This window comes from Mus caroli, unplaced genomic scaffold (genome assembly GCF_978045245.1).
Source record: "Mus caroli unplaced genomic scaffold, Mus_caroli_1 scaffold_12, whole genome shotgun sequence".
NCBI lineage: Eukaryota > Metazoa > Chordata > Mammalia > Rodentia > Muridae > Mus > Mus caroli.
Window position 1 is genome coordinate 53,838,032 of NW_028227267.1, and position 27,003 is coordinate 53,865,034.

The 27,003-nt window shown below is 46.1% G+C and overlaps 1 protein-coding gene across 1 annotated transcript in view; it reads right to left on the reverse strand.

The window, feature by feature from the left end:
• Positions 1 to 27,003, reverse strand: part of Lats2 (large tumor suppressor kinase 2) — a 56,183-nt gene that overhangs the window by 17,344 nt on the left and 11,836 nt on the right. The window contains exon 2 of the mRNA XM_021182563.3: positions 26,269 to 26,809. Within this exon, the coding sequence (XP_021038222.1) occupies positions 26,269 to 26,607 (339 nt within the window). The 5' untranslated portion in view covers positions 26,608 to 26,809. The remainder of the gene's footprint in view (positions 1 to 26,268; positions 26,810 to 27,003) is intronic.

Sequence of the window (27,003 nt, forward strand, 5' to 3'; positions counted from 1 at the left end):
GTGTACAGACATACATGTACGCACATAAAATAAAGCTGCAAAAAAAAAAAAAAAAGAAGAAGAATGAAAAGTTATGCCAGTAGGATGTCTCAATAGGAGAAGGGTATGCCACCAAGCCTGACCATCTGAACTGTGCCAAGAGCCCACACAGTGGAAGGAGAGCCAGCTCAGGCAGGCTGTTTCCACACAGGAACTTGCTACCCTAACACATACACTGAGTAACTTAAAAAATATTAAAATTTTTCTTCTTGAAATTTACTTTCAGGCCACCTTTAAATGAGCCCTAGTTAAAGGGCCCATCTCCATAATGCCATCCCTCACAGTCTATCTGCGCCTCAAAGAGCAGCAGCGGGGCAGAGTTAGAAACAGCCTGAGTTTCTAGAGGTGGAGAAGACTAAGTATTCATGGACTCTCAGGGTGTACACGGCACAGGCATGGAGAAGCTCCCACAATCACAACTCTATCATCAGACACTTGCAGAAGGTCAATGTGAACAGGGTGGGAACACTCACTGTCTTCTGGCGCCAACCCAGTAGGCTTGCGAGCAGAGCTTAAGTGGAAAGAGTAAAAGAAGTCGGCTTAATCGGTTTCAGTTTGAAGTCATTAATTTTTTGTTGAAGATAAGAACATTAGCGTGCATCAAATCCTGCTATAATAAAAACTGCCTGTGCTATTTTTATCTCCTACTTATGGATGGTCAGGTCCCAAATTCTCCAGATTAACAGTGAACTGGATGAGTTCCTTTCAACTCTATAAGCATCCAGAGACATTTGACAGAATAAAGAAAAACTCCGCCACCAGGGGCAGATAGAAGGGCCTCAGGTTTTACCTGATGGAAAACTTGCCCACAACCCCTAGTAGTTTCTACACAGCTACTCGCATACTCCAGGAGTTGTGGGTCTATATTTCTATTCTTCTGTCCCTGGCTATGTTAGTAACCAAACATGCGTACCAGCACTCCCTGTCCCCCGCCCCTACTCTGTCTGCACAAGCTGAGGGCCTTCTATTTGCTCCAAACAATAGACTGGCATGAAGCCTATTCATTGCCAGTGCAATGTCAGTTCTGGGCTTCACCCTCACAAAGCCTGGCTGTTTCCGTTTCCTCTCCTTGGGTCCATATAGCTAAGCACCCAGTTGACCCCACCAGCATGCTGCAGTGACCTATGAGTGGAGCTACTGTCTGCGCCTAGCCTCAGCAGAGCAGCCAGGACGGAGCTCCACCCCAACATTCAGCAGATGCCACAGAGAGCAGAGCTGTTCGGCGGGGCCTAGCCAAACTAGAGTCATAAGCAAGGACGAATCACTGCTGCTTTTAAGCCACAGGATGGTTTATTCCATGGTGCCAATAACTGATAACTACTGCTTTCTCTGTGTGTAATCTGGAAGACACAGCCACCTGCTGACCTCTAATTTTGAATGATTTTATCTCCTAAGTTTTCACCTGGATAAACTCAAAATTTTACTCTTCAGAAAAAATATTTTCATCTGCCAGGTACAGTGGCTCATTCCTTTAATCCCAGCACTCTGGAGGCAGAGGCAGGCAGATCTCTGTGAGGCAGAGGCCAGCCTGCTCTCCAATAGTGAGTTTCAGGACAGCCAGAGCTTTCTACAACCCCACCTGTAAACAGCGCTCAGGGATTAGCAGTCTGTGTCTTTACGAGCTCTAGAGTATTTAACTGGGCTAACCTTTACCTCAAAGTCATTGTTATATCTTTTTAAAAAGGTATGTCAAACTCTATTATTAATATCCAATGTTTGTGAAAAAAAATGCACTTAAGTCTTTATAAAATAAAAACCAACTCAGGTGAGAAGGGAGAGTCAGTGTGTGCGTGTGTGTGTGTGTGTGTGTGTGTGCACGCACACACACATGTGCCTGTGTGTGTACAACCAGTTCTTCTCCGTCACAGCTGCATGCAGGAAGTCCTCAGCTCTAACAGCTCCAGGTGACACCAACTCACCTGAGAAGACCCCGAAGTCTCACCCAGTGGGCTCTACCTCCTTTCTTATCTGTCTAACCAGATAGCCCTCCTTCAAGGCCTCAGATAATCTATAAACTAATGTGTGTGGCTCACCAAAACAAGTCCTCCACCCCGAGAAAAAGCCGCAAAGCTAACATAGGAAATCTACAGAGTGAGTGAGTGATCATGTACCTTACTTTCAGTGGAAGTAACTCTTTTAAAGGTTGGGGGGGGGGGGGCAGAATCATCATTCAGGCACAGAGACCAGCAGGAAGCCTTTTGCAGCCAGCACTGGAGAGGGGCATCCCAGGCACATGGAAGACAGATCTATAGAAAAGGAGAGCACAGCAAAGTTCTAGAAACCACCTGCCAAGTACACAGACACCATGCTGTCCTACCAGAGAAAACCTAACAACAAATTAGGGAGAGAGCACCTGAGGCAAAGCCCAGCCTGTGGGTGGGGCTGGGCCAAGCAGGAGGCAGGAGGTGGGTGGATCTGCAAGCTTCATCCTAAAAGATGTTAAGGGACTGCACAGAGCACTGGGAATGACACACCCTGACCTCCATGGTGGGTTCTCAAGAGCAGAGAGGCAGGCAGAGCCTACTCCTAGCAGAGACAGGTAAATAAATGGCTTTTTAAATAATGGGCCTGGGGCAGTGAGATGACTCAGCGTGCAGATATGCTACTGCAAAGACCTGAGGACCAGAGTCGAATCCCCACATTCCACAAGGCATCAAGAGAGGCCAACTCCTAAGAGTGGTCCTGACCTGAGCATGTGCACTGTGACATGCTGAGCCCAAACTCATGCGTATAAACACAGAGTATAAAAGCATTGAAGCTAAAGGGGCCTGAGAGTGGTGGATTGTGATGATGGATGCCTGTGAACCAGGATGAAGAGAACCTCTTACAAATAATCATCATCACGTGGAGGTCCGCCTACACATTTCCTCACGGCAACGGCCACCACTATTTGAATCAGAGCCTCTAGTTTTTCATCCAAAGTACACTGAGGACTTTCATATGTGGAGAAAGGACATAAGCTCAGGGACAGGGATTCCTGGGTGGAGATGAGATGAGACTGTCCTGAGAGTTCTGTATTAACTCTATGTTCAGGAAATAAGGCTTAGTAAATAAAGGCGCCATTAGCACCCCTCCACTGCACACACAAGTAGTCTCTGCTGCTGTTGGAACTCTAGTCCCTTCTCACCCGTCCCCTGTCCTAACCCATCCCCTTAAAAGCCATCCAGCACCCCTGCCACACCCTACACTATGTGTAACCCCCCTTAGTGGCCACTCCTTGTCCACCTGAGTAAGGCTAACACCTTTGTGACTACGAGGTAAATCCCCTTGGAATGTACAAATGGACACCAAACTTCCTCTAATCCAAAGGCTAAGAATGCTCAGATGGCATCTGAGGTCAATGGCTGAGATCTTCCTGCTCTGCCCACCTAATGTTTCCTTGGTTTGTGACTTTATTTATTTGGTTCCCATAAACCTTCAAGCCACCATTATCGAGCTGCACATGTGTTTGGAGGAGCCTAAGTCTCTGCTCAGGGCCATGGCCACTCTGATTCTGGCTCCAGAATACATGGTTTTTACCTCCTTTGAGGTGAGAGCTGTGCTTCTGTATCTTCAACTACAATGAACAACCTCGCCACTCTGTGGAGAGTTATCCAGGAGGGCAGAGGTGAGCAGCTGTACTATCAGGCTGGTGCGACACCAAAGTGGTCTTACCACTGTATCCAGCTGCCATAGCCTGTCCCCACCCTGAACTACAGGTCCATATGAGTGTCCTGAGACTCTGCTGGGGCCTCCTCTGGTTAGTCCCAACAAACCAACCAAACTCTTGGTCTAGCTCCTGTTGCCACATTGGGTGGCAGCACCCCTCAGAATGACTCGAGACCAAGGCATGCTTAGACCCAGGAACTGAGCAAAGCACTCAGGAAGCAAAGGCAGACAGATCTCTGTGAGTTCAAAGCCAGACCGATCTACAGAACTAGTTCCAGGACAGCCACAGCTACCCGGAGAAGCCTGGTCTTGAAGAACCACCACCACCACCACCAATAACAGCAACAACAACAACAAGAACCAGGAGCTGTGAGCATGGTCCCTATGCTCTGTACTCTGAATTGTGGACATTTTATCTTTCCAAACCAAGAGACGGAACCTCAGCCTGACTAGTTGTTTCCTAGGTTCACACAGGTAAAGTCTGAATGGGGGCTGGAGCTGAGTGAGAGAATGCCTGTCCCAGCAAGTACAAGGCCCTAGATTCAACCCCACGACCTAATAGACAAAACCCACACAGTCAAAGAGATTGCATGTTGTTAGTAAGCAGAGAGCTTCATTTCACAAAACAGGAATGGTGCCTCTGAGCGGCCATCACACTGGCAAATACTCAGGATGCTGGCGAGCAGCAGCAAGGCTAGGGACTCGCACAGACACAATGGAAAAAGGAGAACTGGCCCCAAATTAAAGATATTCAAAACAAACCCCACAGCCCAAGATGACACGGCCACTCTTGGTGACTGCCTCACACAAGCAGAGACAGACTGTGCACCTCTCCTGACTTACAATGGAAACTAGACCACTTATATGGTCTTCAGTGTGACAACTGAAGAAGGGAAGTGGTGCAAGCGTCACTACAGTCCATCACAGTGGTGCAAGTGTCACCACATAGTTCACCACAGTGGTGCAAGTGTCACCACAGCTCACCAGCTGTGTTGGCCACACCTATCATTACAGAATAATTGCTACCACACAATGAAGAAAGTTGATCACAAAGTCCTACTGTACAAAGCAGGTGTAGTTTGTCTCTGGAATAACAAGCCAAAGCACAAGATGGGTGAACAGCCTTGATGAGAAGTGGGCATGGGAAGGGCTGTGAAGAGCACAGCTCTGTGACACATGCCACAGAGCACTTCTTTTTAAGGTCTTTGAGAGGTGGCTCAGTGGTTAGGAGCACTGGCTGCTCTTGGCTGCTCTTGGAGAGGACTTCCATTTGATTCCCAGCACCCACCTGTCTGTAACAGACAGATGGAGGCTCAGCTGTCTGTAACTCAGCTCCAGAGATCTGCTCTCAGTAGCAGGGTCTGATGAACTCTGCAGGCACACAGAGAGATCTGCTCTCAGTAGCAGGGTCTGATGAACTCTGCAGGCACACAGAGAGATCTGCTCTCAGTAGCAGGGTCTGATGAACTCTGCAGGCACACAGAGAGATCTGCTCTCAGTAGCAGGGTCTGATGAACTCTGCAGGCACACAGAGAGATCTGCTCTCAGTAGCAGGGTCTGATGAACTCTGCAGGCACACAGAGAGATCTGCTCTCAGTAGCAGGGTCTGATGAACTCTGCAGGCACACAGAGAGATCTGCTCTTAGTAGCAGGGTCTGATGAACTCTGCAGGCACACAGAGAGATCTGCTCTTAGTAGCAGGGTCTGATGAACTCTGCAGGCTCACAGAGAGATCTGCTCTCAGTAGCAGGGTATGATGAACTCTGCAGGCTCACAGAGAGATCTGCTCTCAGTAGCAGGGTCTGATGAAGTCTGCAGGCACACAGGTGATGCACACACACGCAGGCAAAACACCCACAAACACCAGACAAAGAAACAAACAAACAAACCCCAGCACTCCTTCTAGCAAAGCAAGGTGTAGAGACAAGACTTGACATTCCAGCCCAGGGGAGAACAGACCACTGACCCGGAGGCCAAAATGACCCGCCAGCCTGTTTCAGGACAGTGAGAAGACAGTCTCAACAACAACAACAACAAGGCAGATGAGACCTGAGGGACAACTAAGCTGTCCTCTGGCTTCCACATGCACAGGTTTACACACACATACACACACACACATGCACGCACACGAGAGACGTTCTGTTACTCTTACTGCTTTCATAAACACTGGCAAACGTCACTGTCATCGGTCAGCACCAGCTGGGTCCTGCAGTGACAGTAAAAACCTAGGCCAGAAACTGAGTTTACAGCCACTGTCAGTTACAAGTTGGAAGGAAGGAGGGAGAAAGCAGGGAGGGTGCCAGTCACTGCAATATGCCTCTGCTCAGCTCACCGCTGCACGGTCAGCTCTAAGAGGTCGGTAGGCAGGACTGCTCCCCTGCCTCAGCATCCTGCTCCGCTGCCACCTTCTCCTCTAAGGAGTCCTGCAGAAACTGCTCTTGCAATCTACAGGACATTTTTCTTCTCACAAATGATCTCTAAGGACCTATGCTTATCTTAGATGCAATTCAAGACAGTTACTTTAAAAACAAAAAAAAAAAACTTGAGTTCTGCTTAGAGATAAAAAATTGCCAGCAATCCAGAGTCTTTGATAAGCAAAGTTCTTAAAAACACTTGAAATAGGAACACCACACATCAATCGGCTTCTAGAAAGCTTTTGTAAAATTATCATTAAAAATTTGTCAGTGGCTGTGTGACAGTTCCACAGAAATGCACACTGGTGAAGCATCAAGCAGACCAGACCCGGGAGGCTCTCTGCCTCTTTTGACTCTTAGCTACTTTTTGAAGCATCCGCTCCTTTTCACAAGCCCCAGTCAGTACGTGTCAGCTCTGGCTCAGTCCCTACATCTCCTACTGGCCTGTTCCAAGGGCTTAGACACACAGGAAAGCTGCACTCTGTCGTTGTGCTTTCTCCTAACAGGGCATTGTGGGGGTATATCTTGTTTGTTTCAGTGTGTGTGTGCATGTGTGTGTGTGTGTGTGTGTGTAGAGGACAGGGGTGTGTGTGTGTGTGTGTGTGTGTGTGTGTGTATAGAGGACAGGGATTGATCCTCGGCATCTTCTCTTCCTCTATTGCAGTTCACCATAGTTTTCCTAGCCTGGAGCTGGCTAATTTAGCTGGATTGGTTGGCCAGGAAGTCCCAGGAACTTGGATTACAAGCACATACTGCCATGCTTAGCTTTTTACATAGATGCTTGAAATCTGAACTTGGGTCCTCACGCATTCACGCATGCTTAGCAAGCGTGACTTTACTGACTGAGCCATTTCCCAGCTCCAAGACTCCTATTTTTAATGTGGCCACTACACACACTCACATTAAAGGAGGGCAGCTAAGATGAAACCTCACAGGGCAAGTGTCCAAGTGGATAGCATCTTCTGAGATGGCTCTTTCAACAGCTAAGAGGCTCCCTATGAGGAGTGATGGCAGGGTGGTCCAGTCTCTGCTAATAGTGAGCCTTTATCATGCTCCAGGAATTTTAACACCTATTATGTATTTCTTTCTAGGTCTGGAAGATCCAAGGGTAAAATACTAGCTGGCTATTGTCAAGTTCAAAGCCAAAAAATACAGGACAGAGCGCTATATTTATTATTGTTAGCTAAGCGTCCAACTCTTGTAGGAAATATCCTATCTAGTGCTACCTTAGCATTATTTTAGAAAATCCATCCTACACTCTTGCCATGTAGTCAATGAGCAGAGTCTAAGCCCTTGAAAACTTAAGAAGGAAATGGTGGACTGAGAGACCTGTAGGATGAACAAGGCTGAGGAGCAAGGGGCTCATGCTGCAACAGGCACCAAACCCCGCCAGCATCCTCGGAAATGAGCATTACAAGCCATATTTCAAAGTGGCAAGAACCAGGAACGGCACCACATACATGCAACTGCTGCACTCAAGAAGCTGAGGCACAAGGATTCAGAGTTCAGTTACACCTGGACTATGCATGGAAACCCTGTCTCAAACAAACAAAACCACCAAAACAAAACCTGCATTAGCACTAGACCCAGAAACATGGGTTGCTCTAAGTATTGATTTTATCATAAAACAGCCAGTTCAAGGAGGAACATCTTTTCATGAGTGACTTTACTCAGCTGTAACTTGAGCTGAGGTTATAGCTCAGTGGTAGAGCCTCTGCACTGTATTCAGCTATATTTCTTTCATGCAAACCCACTAATCAAACTGGGCAGGGCACTTCCCACCTATAGTAATACCATCAATGAGGATACAGAATTGGTAGAAGACAGGATCTCTCTGCACACAACACTCTATTCTAATGCTAGGGGATCTTGTGACCCTTGGTACTTCTTGCCTGCTTAGCTGGGTCAGACCCATCAGAGAGGGGGCTGCACAGACAGAGGGGCCATCCGCCCAGGCAGTAATTAATACGCTTGAGGAAAAGCCTACTAAAAGAAAACAAAGTCACTGGGTGGCTCACACCTTTATTCACAGCACTTGAGAGGCAAAGTCAGGTGGATCAGGTTTTAAGGCTAACCTGGTCTACAAAGTGAGTTACAGGACAGTCAGGGCTACACAGAGTTGTCTTGAAAACAAAACAAACAAAAAACACAAAAGGGAAAAGTGGTCCCTGGGTCACACCACACAAAGGACGGCTTTATCAGTTACTGTCTCTGGCCTTCACCATCTATGAGTGCCTGTAGTGTTTATATTGGAATGATCTATTTACTCGCTGGTATGTCCTTTTCTGTCCTCTTACTTCCTGTTGTTATGATTAACACCATGACCAAAGTGACTTATAGAAGAAAAGATCTTATTTTGGATTACAGTGCCAAGGGAGGACCCCATAATAGCAGAAGAAAGCAGAGGCCACCTGGCAATGGGGGTAAGACTATAAACTCTCAAGGTGACATTTCCATCCATCCAGCAAAGCTCCACGTCATGACCTCCCCAAACAGTAACTGGGGACCACGTGTTCAAATACACAAGCCTAAGGAAGCCAGGTTTCATTTAAACTACCACACACAAACATCAACTATGCGCCTAGCATCCAAACACATGATCCTAAGAGGGCCCTTCTCATTAAAGCCACCACAGATGGGTACTTCTGAGATCCAAGGGCTTTCCTTTTTGTTCTCCACAGCTAAGTAACAGCAGGAGAGCATTTTGTCATGCCAGGCCATTTATATAAAACAAAGGCCAGTACTGGAACATTCTGACCACTGAAAACATCAGACCATTGTTAAGCCAACTCTTTGAAGGCCTGCTGCTACCATGGTTGCTTTAGCTGAATGCTGACCTAAGATGAAGCGTGAGCTTATGAACCTGATATAACAGGAAGAAGTGCCCTGGAACAGGGACTGTGCCTGACAATCTCTACTATGAAACCACCTACAGCAATGCTCTCTGTCGGCGTGCGGCCCCGTCAGGCTGAGGTACACACGCCATGCTCCATGGCCCTTGCAGGCCTCAACTGCTGTATCCTATCCCTAGCATCCATGTAAAATGTTAGGCCCAGTAGCACATGCCTGCAAACCCATGCTAGGGCAGAGACAGGTATCAGAGAGTCTGTTGAACAGACAACCTATCCTGTCAGTGAGCTCCAGATTCAGAGAGAAACCTTATTCCAAAACAACTGGTGTGGACAGTGACTGCTGAAGACGTCTGGCATTGGTCTATGACTTCCACATGAACATGCATGGCACACACCCCTGCACACATACTCATGTACACACGCACGCATGCATGCACACCCTTGCATGCACAACACACACACACACACACACACGTATTCAAAAATATCTGGGTGTGGTGGCCAAGCCTGTGATCTCACCTCTCAGGAAACTAAGGCAGAGGATTGTGAACTGGACTATAGCCTGTCAAAAACAAAATTCAAAAACAAATTATCTGTACTAATCACGCCCACACTTGTGTTGTTATTCTCATTCTCTAAATACAGTCTAACAACTTCGTCTGTGGCATCCATATGAAAACAGACACCAAACATCTTGGAAAGACTGTATAAACTACACAGGGGCATGTGAATTGGTTCTGTGCAGATACTGTGTGAGCACTCTGGTGTTCTGCCTTCTTGGTTTTGAGACAAAGTATTGTCACATAATGCAGGCTGCCTTTAAATACTTGACCCTCCTGCCTCAGCCTCCTGAATGCTGAAATTACAGGCATATCCAACCTCACCCTGTTGACTACAGTTTTATACAAAGGACTTAAATGTCCAAGAGTTTGGTACTCATAAGAGAAGGAGTCTTGGAACCAATTCTCTGCAGAGACTGAAGTTCAGATTGCTGAGTGGCTGGAAAGGACCACTTTCTTTCTCCACATGCAGGGACAGTCCAGGTCAGCGGCACAGATGAAAGGACAGGTGTGGAAAGATGTATCAGTGCCTGGAGGAGACCTGGGTGGGGTTTGAGCAGCTTTGTGGCTATCCTGAGAATCCTGCCCTGCAAGACATTCCATAGTTCAGATACAGAAGGGACCAGGACTCTAGAACATACTGGATATCTGACTTCAGAGGATACAAGTCCTGAGATGGAACTGAGGGAAACAGCCACACACCATCAAGAACAGTGAGAACAGTGCATCATAACTGCATCATAACCACGGTCTGCACACCATTCACCACAACTTCACAAGTCCTGACAAACTGCTGTCGTGTGATGACAAGCAAACTAACTTTGGCTTTAATAATACCCAATGTGGGGTTTGATAGGCATGGCCCCCACAGACTCGTGTGTTTGAATGCTTGTCCACAGGGAGTGGCACAACTAGGAAGAATAGTCTTGTTGGAGGTGTGGCCTTGTTGGAGGAAGTATGTCTCTGTAGAGGCTGGCTTTGAGGTCATACATGCTCAAACCTGCCCAGTGTGGTACCCAGTCTCTCCTTGCAGCCCGTGGATCATGATGTAGAACTCTCAGCTCCTCCAGCACCATGTCTGCCCACATACTTCCATGCTTCCTAGCAAGACATTAATGGATTGACCCTCTGAAACTGTAAGCCAGCCCCAATTCAATGTTTTCTTTTATAAGAGTTGTAATGGTAGGCTGGAGAGATGGCTCAGTGGTTAGGAGCACCATCTGCTCTTCCAGAGGTCCTGAGTTCAATTCCCAGCAAGCACAGGGTGGCTCACAACCATCTGTAATGGGATCTGATGCCCTCTTCTGGGGTGTCTGAAGACAGCGGCAGTGTACTCATATACATGAAATAAGTAAATTAAAAAAAAAAAAAAGAGTTGCAATGGTCATGGTGTCTCTTCACAACAATGGAAAGAAACCCTAAGACACCTAACTTGTAAATGTCTTCTAAATAGCACTCCTATGCAGATTCAGGGGACTGCAAAATAAATAAATAAATAAATAAAAATTGTCTGGTTTTGAAAACCAGAAGTTTGAAAGAAAAAAAAAAGTTGTTTCTCCTTTGTACTGTTCATTTCCTTAAAAGCATCCAGAAAGTTCTCCTCTGTAATGAAATTTTACATCTCACCCCATCTACTGCCTAGGAAAGAGCAGCAGCCTGCAGAGAGGCTGGGCTACCCAGGGCAGCTCTCACTGGCCTACAAAGAAAGGCTGCTGCCCTGGAGCCAGCACAAGCACAGTGAACATCACGGAGAGACCGGGAAACTTCCCACAGCAACTCCACAAACATTCAAATAGCTGTGTTTACCAGGGGCAAGTCCTACCTGCTGACCTTGCCTGGCACTATCAAGTGCAGCTTCCCAAGGACGAGAACAGAGAAAACACAGCTTTGTACCAGCACCCAGGGAGACTGGGGCACATAAGAGAAAAAGCCATACACACCATGTCCTACATACAACACTGGTGTGCCGTGCAGTTCACTGTCATCTTGATGGGGTTTAGAATCGCCATGGAAACAGCTCTCAGGACATGTCTATGAGGGAGCTTCTAGATTGGATGGACAGAGTGAAGTGGGAAGACCCACCCAAATGTGGGCAACACTGCTCACTCTGCAGGCTGGAGTTCTGGACCAAGCAAAAGGAGAAGTGGTTCCAAGCTACTTGTCATGACTCTCCTGCCATGACAGACTACTCTCTACAACTGTGAACCATTATAAATCTTTCCTCCTTTAAGATGTCTTTGTTAGGCATTCTGTCCACTGAAAGTACGGACTGCAGCTGCCAACACAGTCATCCCTGGCTCCTAGATTTCCCAGAAGTCAGAGCATCAGGATGGTTATAGTAAGTGACGAAGCTATTCACTAGGCCCAGTTTTGAGCACAACACCACTCTTCTACACAGAGAAAATGAGTGTTTTTATCTAGAGCTGACACTTGCTTTTTTATTTTTCATAAAAATCAAAGCAATTCACACTGTTACAGCCCTTCCCCACCAAAAAAAAAAAAAATCCCAGTCTGCTCCACCACACAGGGTTTCTCAACAAGATCAGAAAACAAAACATCCATTTCTCTAATGTGTATAGACAATCATATACCATGATCAAGCCAGTTCAGCCCAGGGATGCAAGGCTGGTTCAACATATGCAAAGTAACACATGCCAAACAGCAAATAAATACGCCTGGGAAAATCACCTCAAGAGACTCAGAAATGGCCAAATGACTGTGACAAAGTCCAAAATTCTTTTATGATAAAAGCCCTGAAGAAATTAGGAATAGAAGGAATATCAGCATCCGGATAATAAATGTTGTATATGACAAACTATAGCAAACATAGGAAGGAAGTAAGGAAGGGTATCCATTCTCACTGGCCTCACACAGTAAAGTGCTTGAATATGTAGACAGATCAATAAAGGAAGAGAAAGAATGAAAGGGCTATAAACAGGAAATGAAGAAGTCAAATTATCACTATTTGTAGATAATATAAGTCTATGCTTACAGGATTATACTCCAGGGGTATCCTGGAGACCCCTCTGGAAAACTCTCAGATCGGTGAACACTTTTAACAAAGTTGCAGGATACAAACTCAACACACAAAACAAAACCCAACACAAAGACACAAAGGAAACAACATCAGGGTCTATGAAGAGCTCTTCAGCTTTTATAGGGAAAGCTCAGGATCCACTCCCAAATCAGGCAGCTCACAAGCTGAACCCCAGTCCCATCCGATCTGATGCTCTCTCTCTGGTGCTCCAGGGACACTGGATTCATGTGGTGCAAATACAGACAAGCAGACAAACAAACATAATATAAATAAAGAAGTAAATCTTAAAAGAAGGAAATCAGGGGAAACCCCATTCACAACAGCCTAAAAACAAAACATAACCCCCAAAACCTTAGAATAAAGCTAGGCAAGTAGGTAAAATGAAAAATTTCAAAGATGAAGAAAAAAATGTAAAGATTTTCCATATTCATGGATTAGCAGAATGCTACGAAAATTACTCTAGTCCCAAAAGTGTCCTACTCACCACAAACCATCAAAATTTTGCTGACATTCCTCACAGGAACAGAGGGGGAAAAACAAACAAACAAACAAACAAACCATAAAATTTGTAGAGAAGCACAAAATGCCCCATATAACCAGATCAACCATGAGGAGGAAAAAAACCCCCAATATTATAAGTATCAGCATCGGATGTCCAGCTGTACCAGATCCACAGAGCTGGTTAAGAATCAGATTGGCTCAAGGACTTAAAGGACTCACCTCAGAGGAAAAGTCATCCACACAGCTACAGCTATCGAATCTCAACAAAGGTGTCCCAAAAATATACTGGAGAAAAGACAGCTGGGCCACCAAATATCCACACACAGAAGAATGAGACTACACACCTACCTTTTACTCGGCGAAAGTAAGAAAGATCAAAGGCCTTAATGGAAGAACTAAGACTTCAGAATTTCGAGGATAAAACAGTTTCAGATGCGGACATACACAGGATCTTCTGAACGAGACTCCAATAGGCCAAGAACGAATTGACAAATGGGATTATGTGGACTCCAAAGGTTTCTGCATAGCAAAGGTAATACAGAACAGAGCCGAGACAGCTTACAACATGGGGGAAAAGGGCTTTGCTAGCTATACGTTAGACAGGAATTTAATTTCTAGAATCTATAAAGAACTAAAACAAACAAAAATCTGAACACTTGCAAAGCCAAATAATCAAAAAAGGAGGAAGTGGATTCAACATTTTCTGAGCATGTTCCCCACCAGCAGTCGTCAAGGACCGTGAGTGCTCTCTAGGCCGGCCTCACCTCAGCAGGGTGGGCACCATCAAGAAAACAAAGACAAATGCAAGGGAGGTCAAGAAAGAGAAGAGAAAAGACAAGAGAAGACAAGACAAGACAAGACGCAGCTGCTGGGACCTAAACTTATGCAGCTCCTCTGGAAGTAAGTGTGGAAATACTCCAAAAAGTTACAAATAGCTGATTCAGCCCTATTGCTGCTGGGTTTACCTGCAGGAGCCTAAGTCACACACAACAGGAATACATATCTGTGCTCACAGATGCCCTAGTCACAAAAGCCAAGTGATGGAACCAGCCTTAGTACCCATCAATAAACAAAGAAAACACAAAGGTAAGCACAAAGGAGTTTTATTAGGCCATATCGAAGGACAAAGTCACATTTGTAAGAATGACAAAAAACTGTAGCCATGGATGCAATTTGAGGTCATCCGTGGAGCAAAATCAGCCAAGTTAGAAAGCCAAGTGCCACGTTTCCTCTCACGTTCAGAATCTAGCCCTAGTATTATGGACATAAGGGGCTGAGAAGAAGGCTGGCTCCATGCTTCAGGTACAAGTGTGAGGGTCCGAGCTTGAATTCCCACACGTTGCAAAGCTATAGCAGCCTGTGTGCCTGTAATCCAGGTGCTGCTGCTTGGGAGATGGGAGGGATTGACAGGAGCATCTCCAGAAACAGACATGCACTAGGTATATGTATCTGGAAATAAAGAAATCTGCCTCAAGCAAGGGAAAATGAGAACTAATACCTAAGGATGTCCTCTGCCCTCTCCACACACGTGTGGCACATGCATGTCCATACTGCCGCACTTATAAGTACTACATAAGCACACACACACTACACACACAAACATATATACATTATATGCACAGATTACATGCTAAAATTTAAAATAAAAATATGAATATAAGACAAGACATGAAGTTAGGAGGACTGGGGAATGAGGGGGAGAGAAAAGGATAATGAAGGAAAGCATGACCAAAATATGTATACAAAACCTTCATGGAGCCTACAATGAATGAATGTGTACAATGAATACATGCTAACTGAAAAAATATTGTCTGGAGTCAAGAAGTACTTTGTTGTTGTTTTTTATTGTTATTTACTAAATAATACAATGTAACAACTGTTCAGTGCTGAGGCGCTCAGAGGTGGAACAGCAGCCCAATGCCCATGACCCACAGCAGTCGCGGTGCATGATGGCCTGAGCCTGCAGGGGGACTGCAGTCAGGTCTATACTCTGACACTTTCTATAAGAGACTTAAGCAACCTCAGACTTTAGTATCCACGGTCCCAGCGCTAATCCCTGGAGGAGAGCTGGTAACAGCTGTACTTACTGTTGACCGATTCAAGATCTTCCACAGCCTGGAACACAGGCTATCAGCCACACTGATAAAGACACATTTCTGACACAGGCCTTTCACCCCAGCACTTGAGAGGCTGAGGCAAGCATATCTCTGTGAGTTCAAGGCCACCTTGGGATATATAATAGCCTTGGTATTAAAACAAAACAAAATAAAATGGCTCATAGTTAAGGGCACTGACTGTTCTTCCAGGAGACCCGGATTCAGTTCCCAGCATCTATATGGTGACTCATACCCATCTGTAACATGAGTTCCAGGGGATCTGATGTCCTCTTCTGGCCTGGCACAGACATATGATGCAGGCAAAATACCATACACATAAAATAAAAATAAATAAAAGTTTAAAATGAGGCTTTTGAAGCCACCATCCCTCTGTTAAGTGGCAAGATTCTCTTCCTTTCTACCACTAAACCAAAAAGTGAGTAAGCTGTCTCTGTGCCGGCTGTCTGGACCGCTTTCCCGTGGCCTCCATTACAGTAGATGTGGGCTAGTTTTGACTTGGAAAAGTTTGGTTTTGCCGGGCGTGGTGGCGCACGCCTTTAATCCCAGCACTCGGGAGGCAGAGGCAGGCGGATTTCTGAGTTCGAGGCCAGCCTGGTCTACAAAGTGAGTGCCAGGACAGCCAGGGCTACACAGAGAAACCCTGTCTCGAAAAACCAAAAAAAAAAAAAAAAAAAGTTTGGTTTTTTTGGTTAGCAGGTATGTAAATTGGTAGATGAACCAAAAGGCCATTTTCTGAGCCAAGTGTAAAATACTCAGAATTCAATTAGAAAGCAAGAATTTACTAAAAACAAAACAAAACAATTTATTATAGGGCTAAATTTATACAACGCCAGGTCTACAGACTAGCACACACGTACTTGACCCATGGAGCCATCCCAGCCCACACACAGCCTTGCGTGTTCTTTTGTCACTTAGAGAGTAGTGTTTATGACGGACATCAGGCCAGTATTTGGTCTTAAAACACCTAGATACTGTACCTCAACTTAAGTCTTGTTTTTAAAACTCCCAGAGACAGATAACAAGAAAGCAGAAGACACACTGTTTAAAACCCGAGCCGACGGATGCACGGGGTTTCACTATGCTACTGACTTTCTGAAATTCTGTAAAACAAAGTTATGCATTCACATAACCAAGTAACAGTAACTGTTTATGGGTGGTGGGCTGGAGATGGCTCAATTTTCCTCCTGAGGATGTTATGTTGGAATAAACAGGACCGTCCTCGTTCCCCTCTTCTTCCCCCCACCCTAAATAGCTCCCCTTCCCCTCTCCCCTTCACAGCTCTGTAGCTCCAGTATGATGCAGTTTAGCAACTGTGGACAAACTGGATTGAAGTGATGATACCTTGCAGAGATTTACCACGATCCCATGCACAGCTCTCACACAAACAGGGATTCAGAAAGCTGAGGGGCCGGCCTGTACTGAACCCAGCCTACACTGAGCCAAATGGCCGCAGAGACCACAGGGCAGTGGGAGTGTGACTATGTAGCTCAAGTAGCGGGTTGCACTCCAGCTGGAATGACAAAATGAGGAAAGCCAGAAAGGATAAGGTCACACAGCTTGGTGACAGGGAGAAAAAGGCAGACCCATTTGATGCATGAGAAGTAGTGCAGTCTACTGGGTAAGTGGGATCAGAAAGGAGGAAGAGGGACAGGGGTACCAGATGAGGTGCTGAATGCTGCATTTGGGAGCTTGCTGGAAGAGTTACTGGGTCAAGGCAACAGAACCTAGATGCAGAGCAGAGATCTACAGTGACAACACACAGTTGAAAGCACTTTGAAAAAGCAGCAGGCACCAAGGAAAGTGCCCACTAACACCCTGGCCAAAAACAAACAGGGTATCCAGACCCAGGAGGAGTGCCCAGGGCTTTCCTGGGCCATAGAGGGCAAGGGGGCAAAAGGGACTTGCAGGAAAGGAGAAGCACTAGAGAGAGAGGTGGAGGTAGCAGAGCCTCCTGTCTGCGGAAGGGCCCTGAAGCCATCATTGGCATCTGAAAGAGGGACAGGGCAAGATACTGGCTCATTCCAGCTGGGGGAGGCTACTGCTGCTTGCTGAACATTTCCAAAGTAAATCAGAAAACCAGGAAGCAACAGCAAGGCTGAACAGAAGGCTGGAGGCAAACAGAGAAGGCAGCAGCCACAAAGCTTCCTGGAGCCGCCTTGAAGACACTAAGAGACAGCTGATGAGGGGTTCACTCTGTTCTCCTCTGCCACATTCTTGGGAACTCCCAGATGTCACTTGTCACCAGCCAAGGCTCTCTTGCTGAATAAAAACCAAATGACATTGTGTCAAATTTACATTGAATGTTTACTTGCTGGCTGGGATAAAATTTTTGTTGTTAATCACTTATTTTTATACAAAACAACTTCCATGTCTATCATATCATTAATAATTCTTCTCGTATCATAACCAGTGAAATGTATACCCATCCAACCCACAGATCTTAGGGTTGAGGAAATCTTCATGTGATTCAAAGAAAAGGGGACCAAAACCCTGAAAGCTGGTCAGAGGACAATGGTCTTTGTAATTAACAAAATATGGCGACGGCACTGGGTTTTGCCACCACGCTCCAGCCATGTGCCAGCCTGTGCAGGAAGGCATTCTTTCCTACTCCTCAAGATGGCTCATGATGCAAGAGTATTTAACTCAATAATCTAGAGACAAGACTCTTTCTGGTGATCATGCCAGATGATGTAGTTATACTACAGACTCCTAATAAGAGCCCCAATCTCTTTCTTCCTAACTGGCAGCACAGTTTTGTCAGGAATGGCCTTGTGCTGGCTGATGGGCCTATTGCTGAGGCTCCTCAGCTCCCAGGCCCCAGCCTAGGAAGGGAGCTCTTGAAGAAAGAGCTGGCAGAGTGGCAGCTCTTGCTGCCCTACTTTCTTCCGTAACTGGATGAAAACAAAAACAAACAAAAACAAAAACAAAAATTCTACTTGCGAAGGATGACACCCAAGTTCTTAAAGACATCATGGGCCTTCCTTACATGACAGCCACATCCTGCCCACTCCAGCTGCCCTTTTCTATCTATGGCAGTATCCCTGGGGTTGGGCATCTATGGCCAGCAGTGATATGGCCAGCAAGTGCAGGTAGTGCTTCCACAGTCTGTCTGCCTGACACTTGAAGCATCACCCAGTGTAGCCTGTCTTTGTTACTTTGTAGTTTCTTCTCTTCCACCCTTCCAACACCCTAACACCAGATAAGAGAGAAACAGGTATAGAGAGGAAAGAGATCCCTAAATAAAGTCAGGGGTCAGAAAGGGGGTGACATTATTGTTGATTAATCCCTGCTGATTACGAACATCAAGTTCCTTGGGGGCAAGTTTGATCTTCACCATCAGAATATCTAATTTCTTCTTGTTGTTTCTTCTTTGTGTGTGACTATTTAACAAACCATGACCAATAACAACCAACAACCAAACAACCACCTATCCCCCCCCCCCCAGCCCCACTTCTGAGGCCCTAGCTCTTAAAAGTTCCCAGAATTCCAAATCTTACACAATTGCAGTAACTATCTGCAGCTGGCAAAATCACTCCCCTGCTAGAGCACAGGGCAAATCATAGTCAGCTGCTGGGACAGTCTGAAGCAGCCCCATATCTCATACCTAGGATTAAAACAGAAACATATTCTTACAGTTCTTCTGTGTTCTTTAAAGAAACCAAATTCCAGAATTCTGACTACAACTGAGCACCTTGTTCCCGACACAGGGAGACTGGGCTAGAGTAGCGCTGTGCTGAGGGACATGGGTTAAAAAGCAGAGTCTCCAAGAGTTTCCCACACCCCAGTGAAGACATAAGGAACACTCAGAACATCTGAACACTTTGCCTGCATGTTTGCCTGTGCACTGTGCATGCAGTGCCTGAGGATGCCAGAAGAAGGAGCTGGTCCCCTGAAACTGGAGTTACAGATAGCTGTGAGCTGCCATATGGGTGCTGGGAATCAAAGCCAGTTTTGTAGAAAAGCAGCCAGTGCTCTTGACTGTGTCATCTCTCCAGCCCATTCCCTGCTCTCGATCCACAAAATGGTTTGCTGGCAACTGAAAGTTTTTAAAAGTCTCTGGCAGGCGGTGCAAACCCAAGACTGGAATGCAGAGTCTTCCCCAAGACCCCTCCTGACTGGCTGCTGATTCCTGTCTGAGTTACATTTGTGTTAGAGCCTGGGAGCCCAGCTGATCACCACATAATTGTGATAGAAAACTTCAGGGTGACAAAATGGGCTTCAAGTAAATCTATTTGTGATTGCTAGCAAACTTCACATTGTGGCACACAAAGAAAAGGATAGCATTTGTACTGAGGGCTGGGATCAGGGGAAAAGGCTGCTTAAAGTAGAGGTTCTGGTCTCATCTTAGTGAGGAGCTGTGAGGAGCTACCTCCGGACCCTGGTTGCTGCAGCAGGGAAGGAAAAGATTGGCTCCAGAGTGTCTTACTGGCTTCTCCCCAACAAGCAGGTCTCATCCATCTCCCTGACCATTGCCAGCTCTCTCAAGTATGTAAATTGACAGAGTGGGATTCTAAAGTCAGCTAAGACTTGCACCATCACAATTGTACCCACTGGAGAGGAAAGAGAGATACCTTCCTGCGTGAACAGGAGCAGGTCAGCCTCTGATACCCAATGGGAGCCTCTAGTAACTTCCACCTACTTATGCTGCTTGCACATATTCACGCCAGTATCAAACATAAAGGACCACTATCCCAGGGCTGTTTCTTAGTCCAGGTGAGCAGGATTGCATGCCTAAGCGTAATTATCAATTCAGCAATACAGGTAAAAACTATAAAACTGCCATTTACCTAGTAATTCCATTCCTAAGATTTACACTGAGGAAATCAGCTCAGCTCATGAAGAATCATCCATTTAGATTCATGAAGAAGATGCTTGCTCCAGCTTTTCATGATAAAATAAGGGACAGTTATGTGACCAACAGACTACAACGCAAGCTTTAAAAGTCATGTTTTAGAACAGCATTAAATGACATGAAAATGTTCATGTCAAAATGTCTGCCCCCTGACTTGCTTAAGGCTATTTTTGTGCTTGCTTGGCTCTGAGTTCCAGAAACTGGTGGCTAAGAAAAAAAGTGCTGGTCTCGGGCTATGGCTATGGCTTACAACGTTCTACCACTTAGCACCAAGCTCTGATAAATGCCCAGAAGGAATTACAGGGTGAGAAAAAAGGGATCTAATTTAAATGGAGGTTGGGGGAAAGGGTCGTTAGAAACACTACCTGAAGACAGCCTGGGGTGGGGTGGGGGGACAGCACCAGGAAGTCAGAGAACAAAATCCACAGGACCAGAGCAGGACAAAGGGCACAGGGGCAGCCTAAGGCTACAGGTTCTCTAGTGCCCTTCTGAGGATGGTGGGGAATGTTTCCAGACATGAAAAGATCCAAGGGTGCTAAGAAGAGCTGCTCACAAACTATTACATACAATGAGAACATATTTTGCTGTTAAAAAAAAGTCATGTCGGCTGGGCGATGGTGGCGCACGCCTTTTGTCCCAGCACTTGGGAGGCAGAGGCAGGCAGATTTCTGAGTTTGAGGCCAGCCTGGTCTACAAAGTGAGTTCCAGGACAACCAGAGAAACCCTGTCTCAAAAAAACCAAAAAAAAAAAAAAAAAAAGTCCTATCTAGTATATTCATATATTGCTTAATACATGCCTTTTTAAATTAGAAAAATATTTAGACCCAGAATGTTAAAGAGTGGTCATATCCATGTCCATAAAATTACCGGCAATCTCTCAATATCCACAGTACCCTGAATCTATCTAATCTCCAAAGCTAAAGGCAGGGTTGGGCCTGGCTAAGACTGGGATGGACAGCAGGCAATCAACTCTTGTCTTTTACCTTTCTGTATTTGCTAAACGTCCATGAAGAGGCATACCTTATTTAGAAGAGAGAAGACCCAAGAGCAGGGATGACAGAGTAGAAACTCCTTTATCGCCTCAGTCATTTATTTATTTGCTTACTGGGCCTTATGAAGGGCTGGGAGTAGGACCTTTCATATGCTAGGCACATACTCTGCCACAGTGCTACCCTAAAATCCTTTTTCACCAAGTTTACCTTTTGGTCAGGCCAAATAATTTGAAAGCCATTGAAGGAGGTGGAGGAGGAAAAGGAGGAGGAGGGGGAAGAGGAAGAAGAAGAAGACGAGGAGGAGAAGATGGCGAGGCAAACAGCTGTCCCACCCAAAGACCATTGTGAGCCATTTCCTGTCACCAGCAGTGCAAACTGAAACAAGCTTTCTTCCTTCCCCACTTACTAGTATTTCAGGGGAGGTTCATGTTGAAAGGCGGGTCCCATTCCAGAAAAAAGGAAGGAGGAGGAAATATCTGAGATGTCCTCCCACTGGCCAATACCTGTACTTAAGAGACTCAGTGGAGGCAGAACCTGTCACAACGAACGCCACGCACAGCAGCTTGGCTTAGTCCCTTGCACATTGTTTCCTCCCGTTTCCCTTTCCTTGCTTTAGACAGGGTCTCTCTACATCACCCAGGGAGGACTCAGGCTCAGCACTGCGTTACAGGTATGCACAACACATCTAGCTCTCTATGGCTCTCTTCATGTTAATCAGATACACGTCATAAAGATCTGCTCTGTGGATTATGGACTATCCCTCATTTGATGTTGGGGGAGGCGATGGAGGCTTTTGCCTGGACCAGTATGACTCACATCTGCTTTGGCAAATATTAACCAGCAGCTGGAGGCTGTGGAGCACTGGAAGGACTCTTGAAAGCCAGGCCTCAGAGCAGGGGAAGTGAAACCACAGTACCACAGCCTGCCTGCCATCACAAGCCTCCCAAATCGAGTGCCCTGTGAATCTGAAACAAATTGCTCTAAAGGGCAAAAGAGAACAGCTCAAAGGCACATGGGGACTTCAGGAAAGGCGGCTGCTGAAACAAAGCAAGCTTGACAGACACCAGGATCCCTTCAGGAAGAAGCGGGGAGCTATAAAATACAACCCTGAAGGCCCCAAGTAAGCAAACCGACAAAAATCTGTCCCTGAGGAGAATAGACTGTTGGAGCATGCTGAGGACCAGAATTGTAGCTGGAGCAGTGGGGATACCAGTGCTTGCAGGGGCTGTGCACTCCGCCAGCAAAATGCCACCCTCAGCAGGCTATGAGGGGACAAGAGGGAGAAGTTACAGCACACAGGAAACAGATTGAGAAGTAACAGTCATCCAGCACTGAGCCTGGTGACAAGCAGCCCAAGTCAAACCAGAACTCCTAGCCTCCACTCGGAGTCCGAGTCAGGCACTCAGCTCCTCGAGATCTGCCGCTGGCCAAGTGCTCTGCAGGTGGGGCCCATTCTGACTCTCCTCAACTCACTGTAGCTTAAAACTGGGCCTACAGCCTGTCTCACATGGCATGTAAGACCTGCTGCACCCAGCTCACTCACGCCTAGGTGAGCGCCTAGTGCATGGGGGCTCCACCCTTTTGTAGTGCTGCCAAAAGCTGGCGTGACTGCTGAGGAAAATTCACATTCTTCCCTTGATGGCTTAAGAATGTCATGAACTGACTTCCTTTGCTAATTCCCCAGAGCATCCCGCTCTCCCCGCACTGAGCCTATTGTCAGGAAGCCGGCCTGCAAAAAGGCACATCCTGACCACTGCCTGTGTGCGGTGAAGAAAGTCAATTTGTCTACATTCTCTCTGCCCTGGTTCCATTAAAGACCTGAATTACTTGAGGACATGCCGGGTAGGTTAGGAAAACGACAGTTGACACAGAAACCCAGGGCCAAGGAACTGTTAAGGACATGGAAATACAAAGGACAGGCTGGTTAGACAAGCACAAACCACAGGTCAGTTCAGGGTCCAGGCAGCAAAGAGCATTCCTAAAGGGAGGCAAAGCCATTTCCTAGTACTCCTATCGGAAAGAAATTTCTCATCTATATCTTTCCCTAAGTAAGGGACACAACCTGGGGAAGGTGTTATCCTAAGACTGCCAGAAGCCATTGGTCTGCACCAGGAGCTACACTCAAGACCTCAGGCTCCCTGAGAACAGGAAACCAAAAAAAAAAACGACCCCACATGAAGGATGCAGAAGCCGTCTACCGTCTCAGCAATACCCCTGAACGTCATGCGCCTGCCTGTCACCCAGCAGCACCTCCACATGTATACCATAAGGAAGACCCTCCTGTCTCCAAGCAACACCTCTGTACCCCAAGTGCATGTTCTGCCTGTCTCCCAACAAGTCTGCAACCCTCACCATGCAGGGGTTCCACCTGCCTGTCACCCACTACAGCTCCAGGAGAGAATACAAGCCCCACAGAGAAATGCTACCTACATGCAACCAAAGCTGCAGACTGTGGTTGTGTAGCTGGAACCTCACCTTCCAAGGCCTCAATCTCCAGCTAAAGAACAGCTAGCTCCTTCTATAGCATTAACCTAGTTACCTACCTGTAACGCTTCATGTGATTTATTGGTAAAGGTTACACATATTATGTACGCAGTATAGCATTTGGCAAACACTTAACGCTGTTATATTGAAAATATCCTAACGTCATTCACTTTTTCCAGATACTTCCATTTTAAAAAGTTTAATTTAAAAAGTACCCATACGTGCTAGATACGGGTGTAATTAATGTGTGAAAATTAATGGGGCTGTAAGTTTATAAATTGTGCACATTTAAAATGTAAAATTTACCTTAATATGACATTTAAAAGAAAATGACTGCCGGGCATGGTGGCGCACGCCTTTAATCCCAGCACTTGGGAGGCAGAGGCAGGTGGATTTCTGAGTTCAAGGCCAGCCTGGTCTACAAAATGAGTTCCGGGACAGCCAGGGCTACACAGAGAAACCCTGTCTCTTGAAAAACCAAAACCAAAACAAAACAAAACAAAGAAAATGACCATTTCAAGCAGTCAAGTAACTATTTTCAACCAGTCATACCACAAACAATATAGAAAAGCACATGTGTGTGTACATGGGTGATATTACTTGTGGAGTTAAGTTCAGAAGAGCAAAACAGGAGGTTCACCTGAGCTCCGGAGTTCAAGGCCAGTCTGGACATATAGCAAGATCCTGGCTCAAAAAGAAATAGTGTGTGGAAAAAATCATGGGCTGCCACCACCATGCCACACGGGGAAACACGGTACTCTGCGAGATTACAGAAAACCTAGAGGGGGCAATTTAAGTCAAACTAGGGAAGGGCCAAGTTGCATCTAATGTTCTTAGGCAAGAAGGCGGGAGGGGAAGACTGTGCTTCCCTGGTGCACAGATTCTGACGAGAGCTGAGTGAGAGCTTCAGTCCACCACACACAGCTCCAGGGCGCTGTCAGCCCTCCCCTCCTGGTGTCGGTGTTCACATCATGACTTTCCTACCAGAACTTTCTGAAAGCGATGCACTCTTTCCCGAGCTGGAGGGGAGAGGGGTGCAGCTGTTTTAAAGTAACACTAGACTGCAAACAGACTGAATTATTTCGGGCGCATTGACTATGGTAAATGGAAGGCCTTTCTGCTAGCAATTAACATAAATTAGGCATGGATGGGCCGGTGCCTTAGCTTTCCTGTATTTGCATTTCACTGCATTAGAGAGGCACTCAGTTCGTTTCTCGCTCTGCAATTACCACTAATGGATTTTACTTCAATGTGAGCCCACCTGTACTCTGGGTTGTTTGTTTGACTTGTTTCTCTTCCACTTCAGGCTCTGGTTGCCTCTTTTGCTTGCAAATTTACAGTAGGAAGGATCTTAAGATTTGCTGTTGGCCTGAAAGCCGCTCTTGCACCCAGAGCCGTCCCTTCTCAACTTTTAAACCACCGTGTTCTGTTAGGGAGCAGCACGTGGCAGCATAGTTAACTTCAAACTCTCACAATAAGACAGGCCATGTGGCTGCTGTCAGCCTCCACTGCTATGGTAGACCATACATCACTCAAAATTCTTTGCGATGCAAAGGTACCTCCACTGAATAATGCCTGCAAGAGCCAAGTTAACTGCAGCATATCCCCAAGTGTCAGAGAGGCCACTAAAAACGTGGGGTGTTTTACAAACACATTACCACAGTAGTAGTCCTCTAAGTTTGGCAGCAGTAAACTACAAGATTGACAGTCCCTTAGGAAGTAAAGGGTGACATGGTCAGTCAGTCTGTGCTGCAACTGGGATCCAGATACTAGTGAGGTTCCCTTTGGAAGTAAAGGGTGATGTGCTTAGCCTGTGCTATGACTGTGACACAGGCAGATGTGTACACGGTGAAGGTGTCCTAAATGCTCTGAGTCGCATGCTGCCAGGTAACAGATGCTCCATGCTCCACCAATGGACTCACTGGCTCTGAGCAACCACATTTTGATGATTCCCACGTCTGGTCTACCAGTGCCTCTGCTTTCTGAACATGGCCATCCTCTGTAACATTATACTCACTATTTTTTTGGAATAGGAGAAAACACCTGGCTTCAGTGGCACATTTCTACCTAGGGAGGTGCAGGCAGAAGGACCACGGAATTCAAGGCCAGCATGAGTCTTAAAACAACAGGGCTGGAGAGATGGCTCAGCAGGTAAGAGCACTAACTGCTCTTCCAGAGGTCCTGAGTTCAATTCCCAGCCACATAGTGGCTCACAACCATCTCTAATAGAATCTGATGTCCACTTCTGGTGTGTCTAAAGAAAGCGATGTACTCACATAAAATAAATAAATCTTTTTTTTTAAAAAATCAATAAATAAGAAATCAGAATAAGGACAGGTATAGAATTATCAACAAATAAAATTTTAAGAAAACAAAAACAATAGAAAACATGCGTGTTAAATATAAATAGCACTCATTCAGGAAGGAAATGAATATACAAACCAAAAACAAGGTAAGAGAAGCCAGTCTCTTGTCCACAGAAGCTCGGAATAATCCCAAGCAGGTCCCAAGGAGAGCGCTAAGAATAGTACTGGAAGCAGGCACAGCTGAGCAGGGAAGCGTGTGCTTCGAATGCACAGGACCCTGGGTTCTAGACACACACACACACAGCAGAATGAATGAAAAAGCAGCAAGGAACAATTTCAAGAAGGAAAAGTGCCTAAGACTCTTGGAAAGAAGGCAGCCACTGGCTAAGGGATACAGAAAAGGGCAGTGTGAGAAGAGTTCAGAGCTTGCCCAGAGCTGCTGAAGGATGCTGGCACCTGGACCCACCTGGTCACATCCCGCATTCACCAACTCCTGAAGCATCTGCCGGTTCACCTCTGCAGCTGCTGAAGTGCCTGACTCGTTGGCAAAAGGCAGAAGGGAATATCGGATTTCCCTGAGCGCTTTTTGATAAGGTCCAAACTTCGGGGTGGCTCTCATTTGCTGCTGCCTGGAGGCATCTTTGCTCCCCAGGACTTTGGCATCCAGGGAAGTGTCACTGTTTGGTCCCACCAGCAGCCCCTGGGTGGAAGCCTTGGACGGCTGCTTCAGCCCCTCTCGAATCTCTTGCAATCGCTGCCGGCTATTTCCAGAGTAAGTTGTGGCAGGAAAAGTCTTTGGCCTCATTGTTAGTCCAGTTTCCTTTTACCATAAATACAATCTTCTCAAAGTGTCTTATTATTTTAAACAGAACAGTCAACAGTGTCAGTGAATTGTAAACATGCTTTCAGAACAACTTCCTTTCAAAAAATTGCTGTCCTTCAATTTTTGTAGTTCCTAAAGAGAACCTAAAATTTTCCAGAGTTTTCATTTTGAAGACCATCACTCTCTGAAAAAGAAAATGGGACAAAAGTGGTTATTTTTGGATTTCACATAATCTTAAAGCTACTTTCCAGAAACGCATGGTGATTTTGGAAATATTCCAGCTAGAGAGTAAAGAAAAAGTGTATGGCTTTCAGAAGTGTCATGGGCTACTTGGCTCTGGAGCTATCCCAGGAAGATCCCTTTAACAGGAAGCCTACA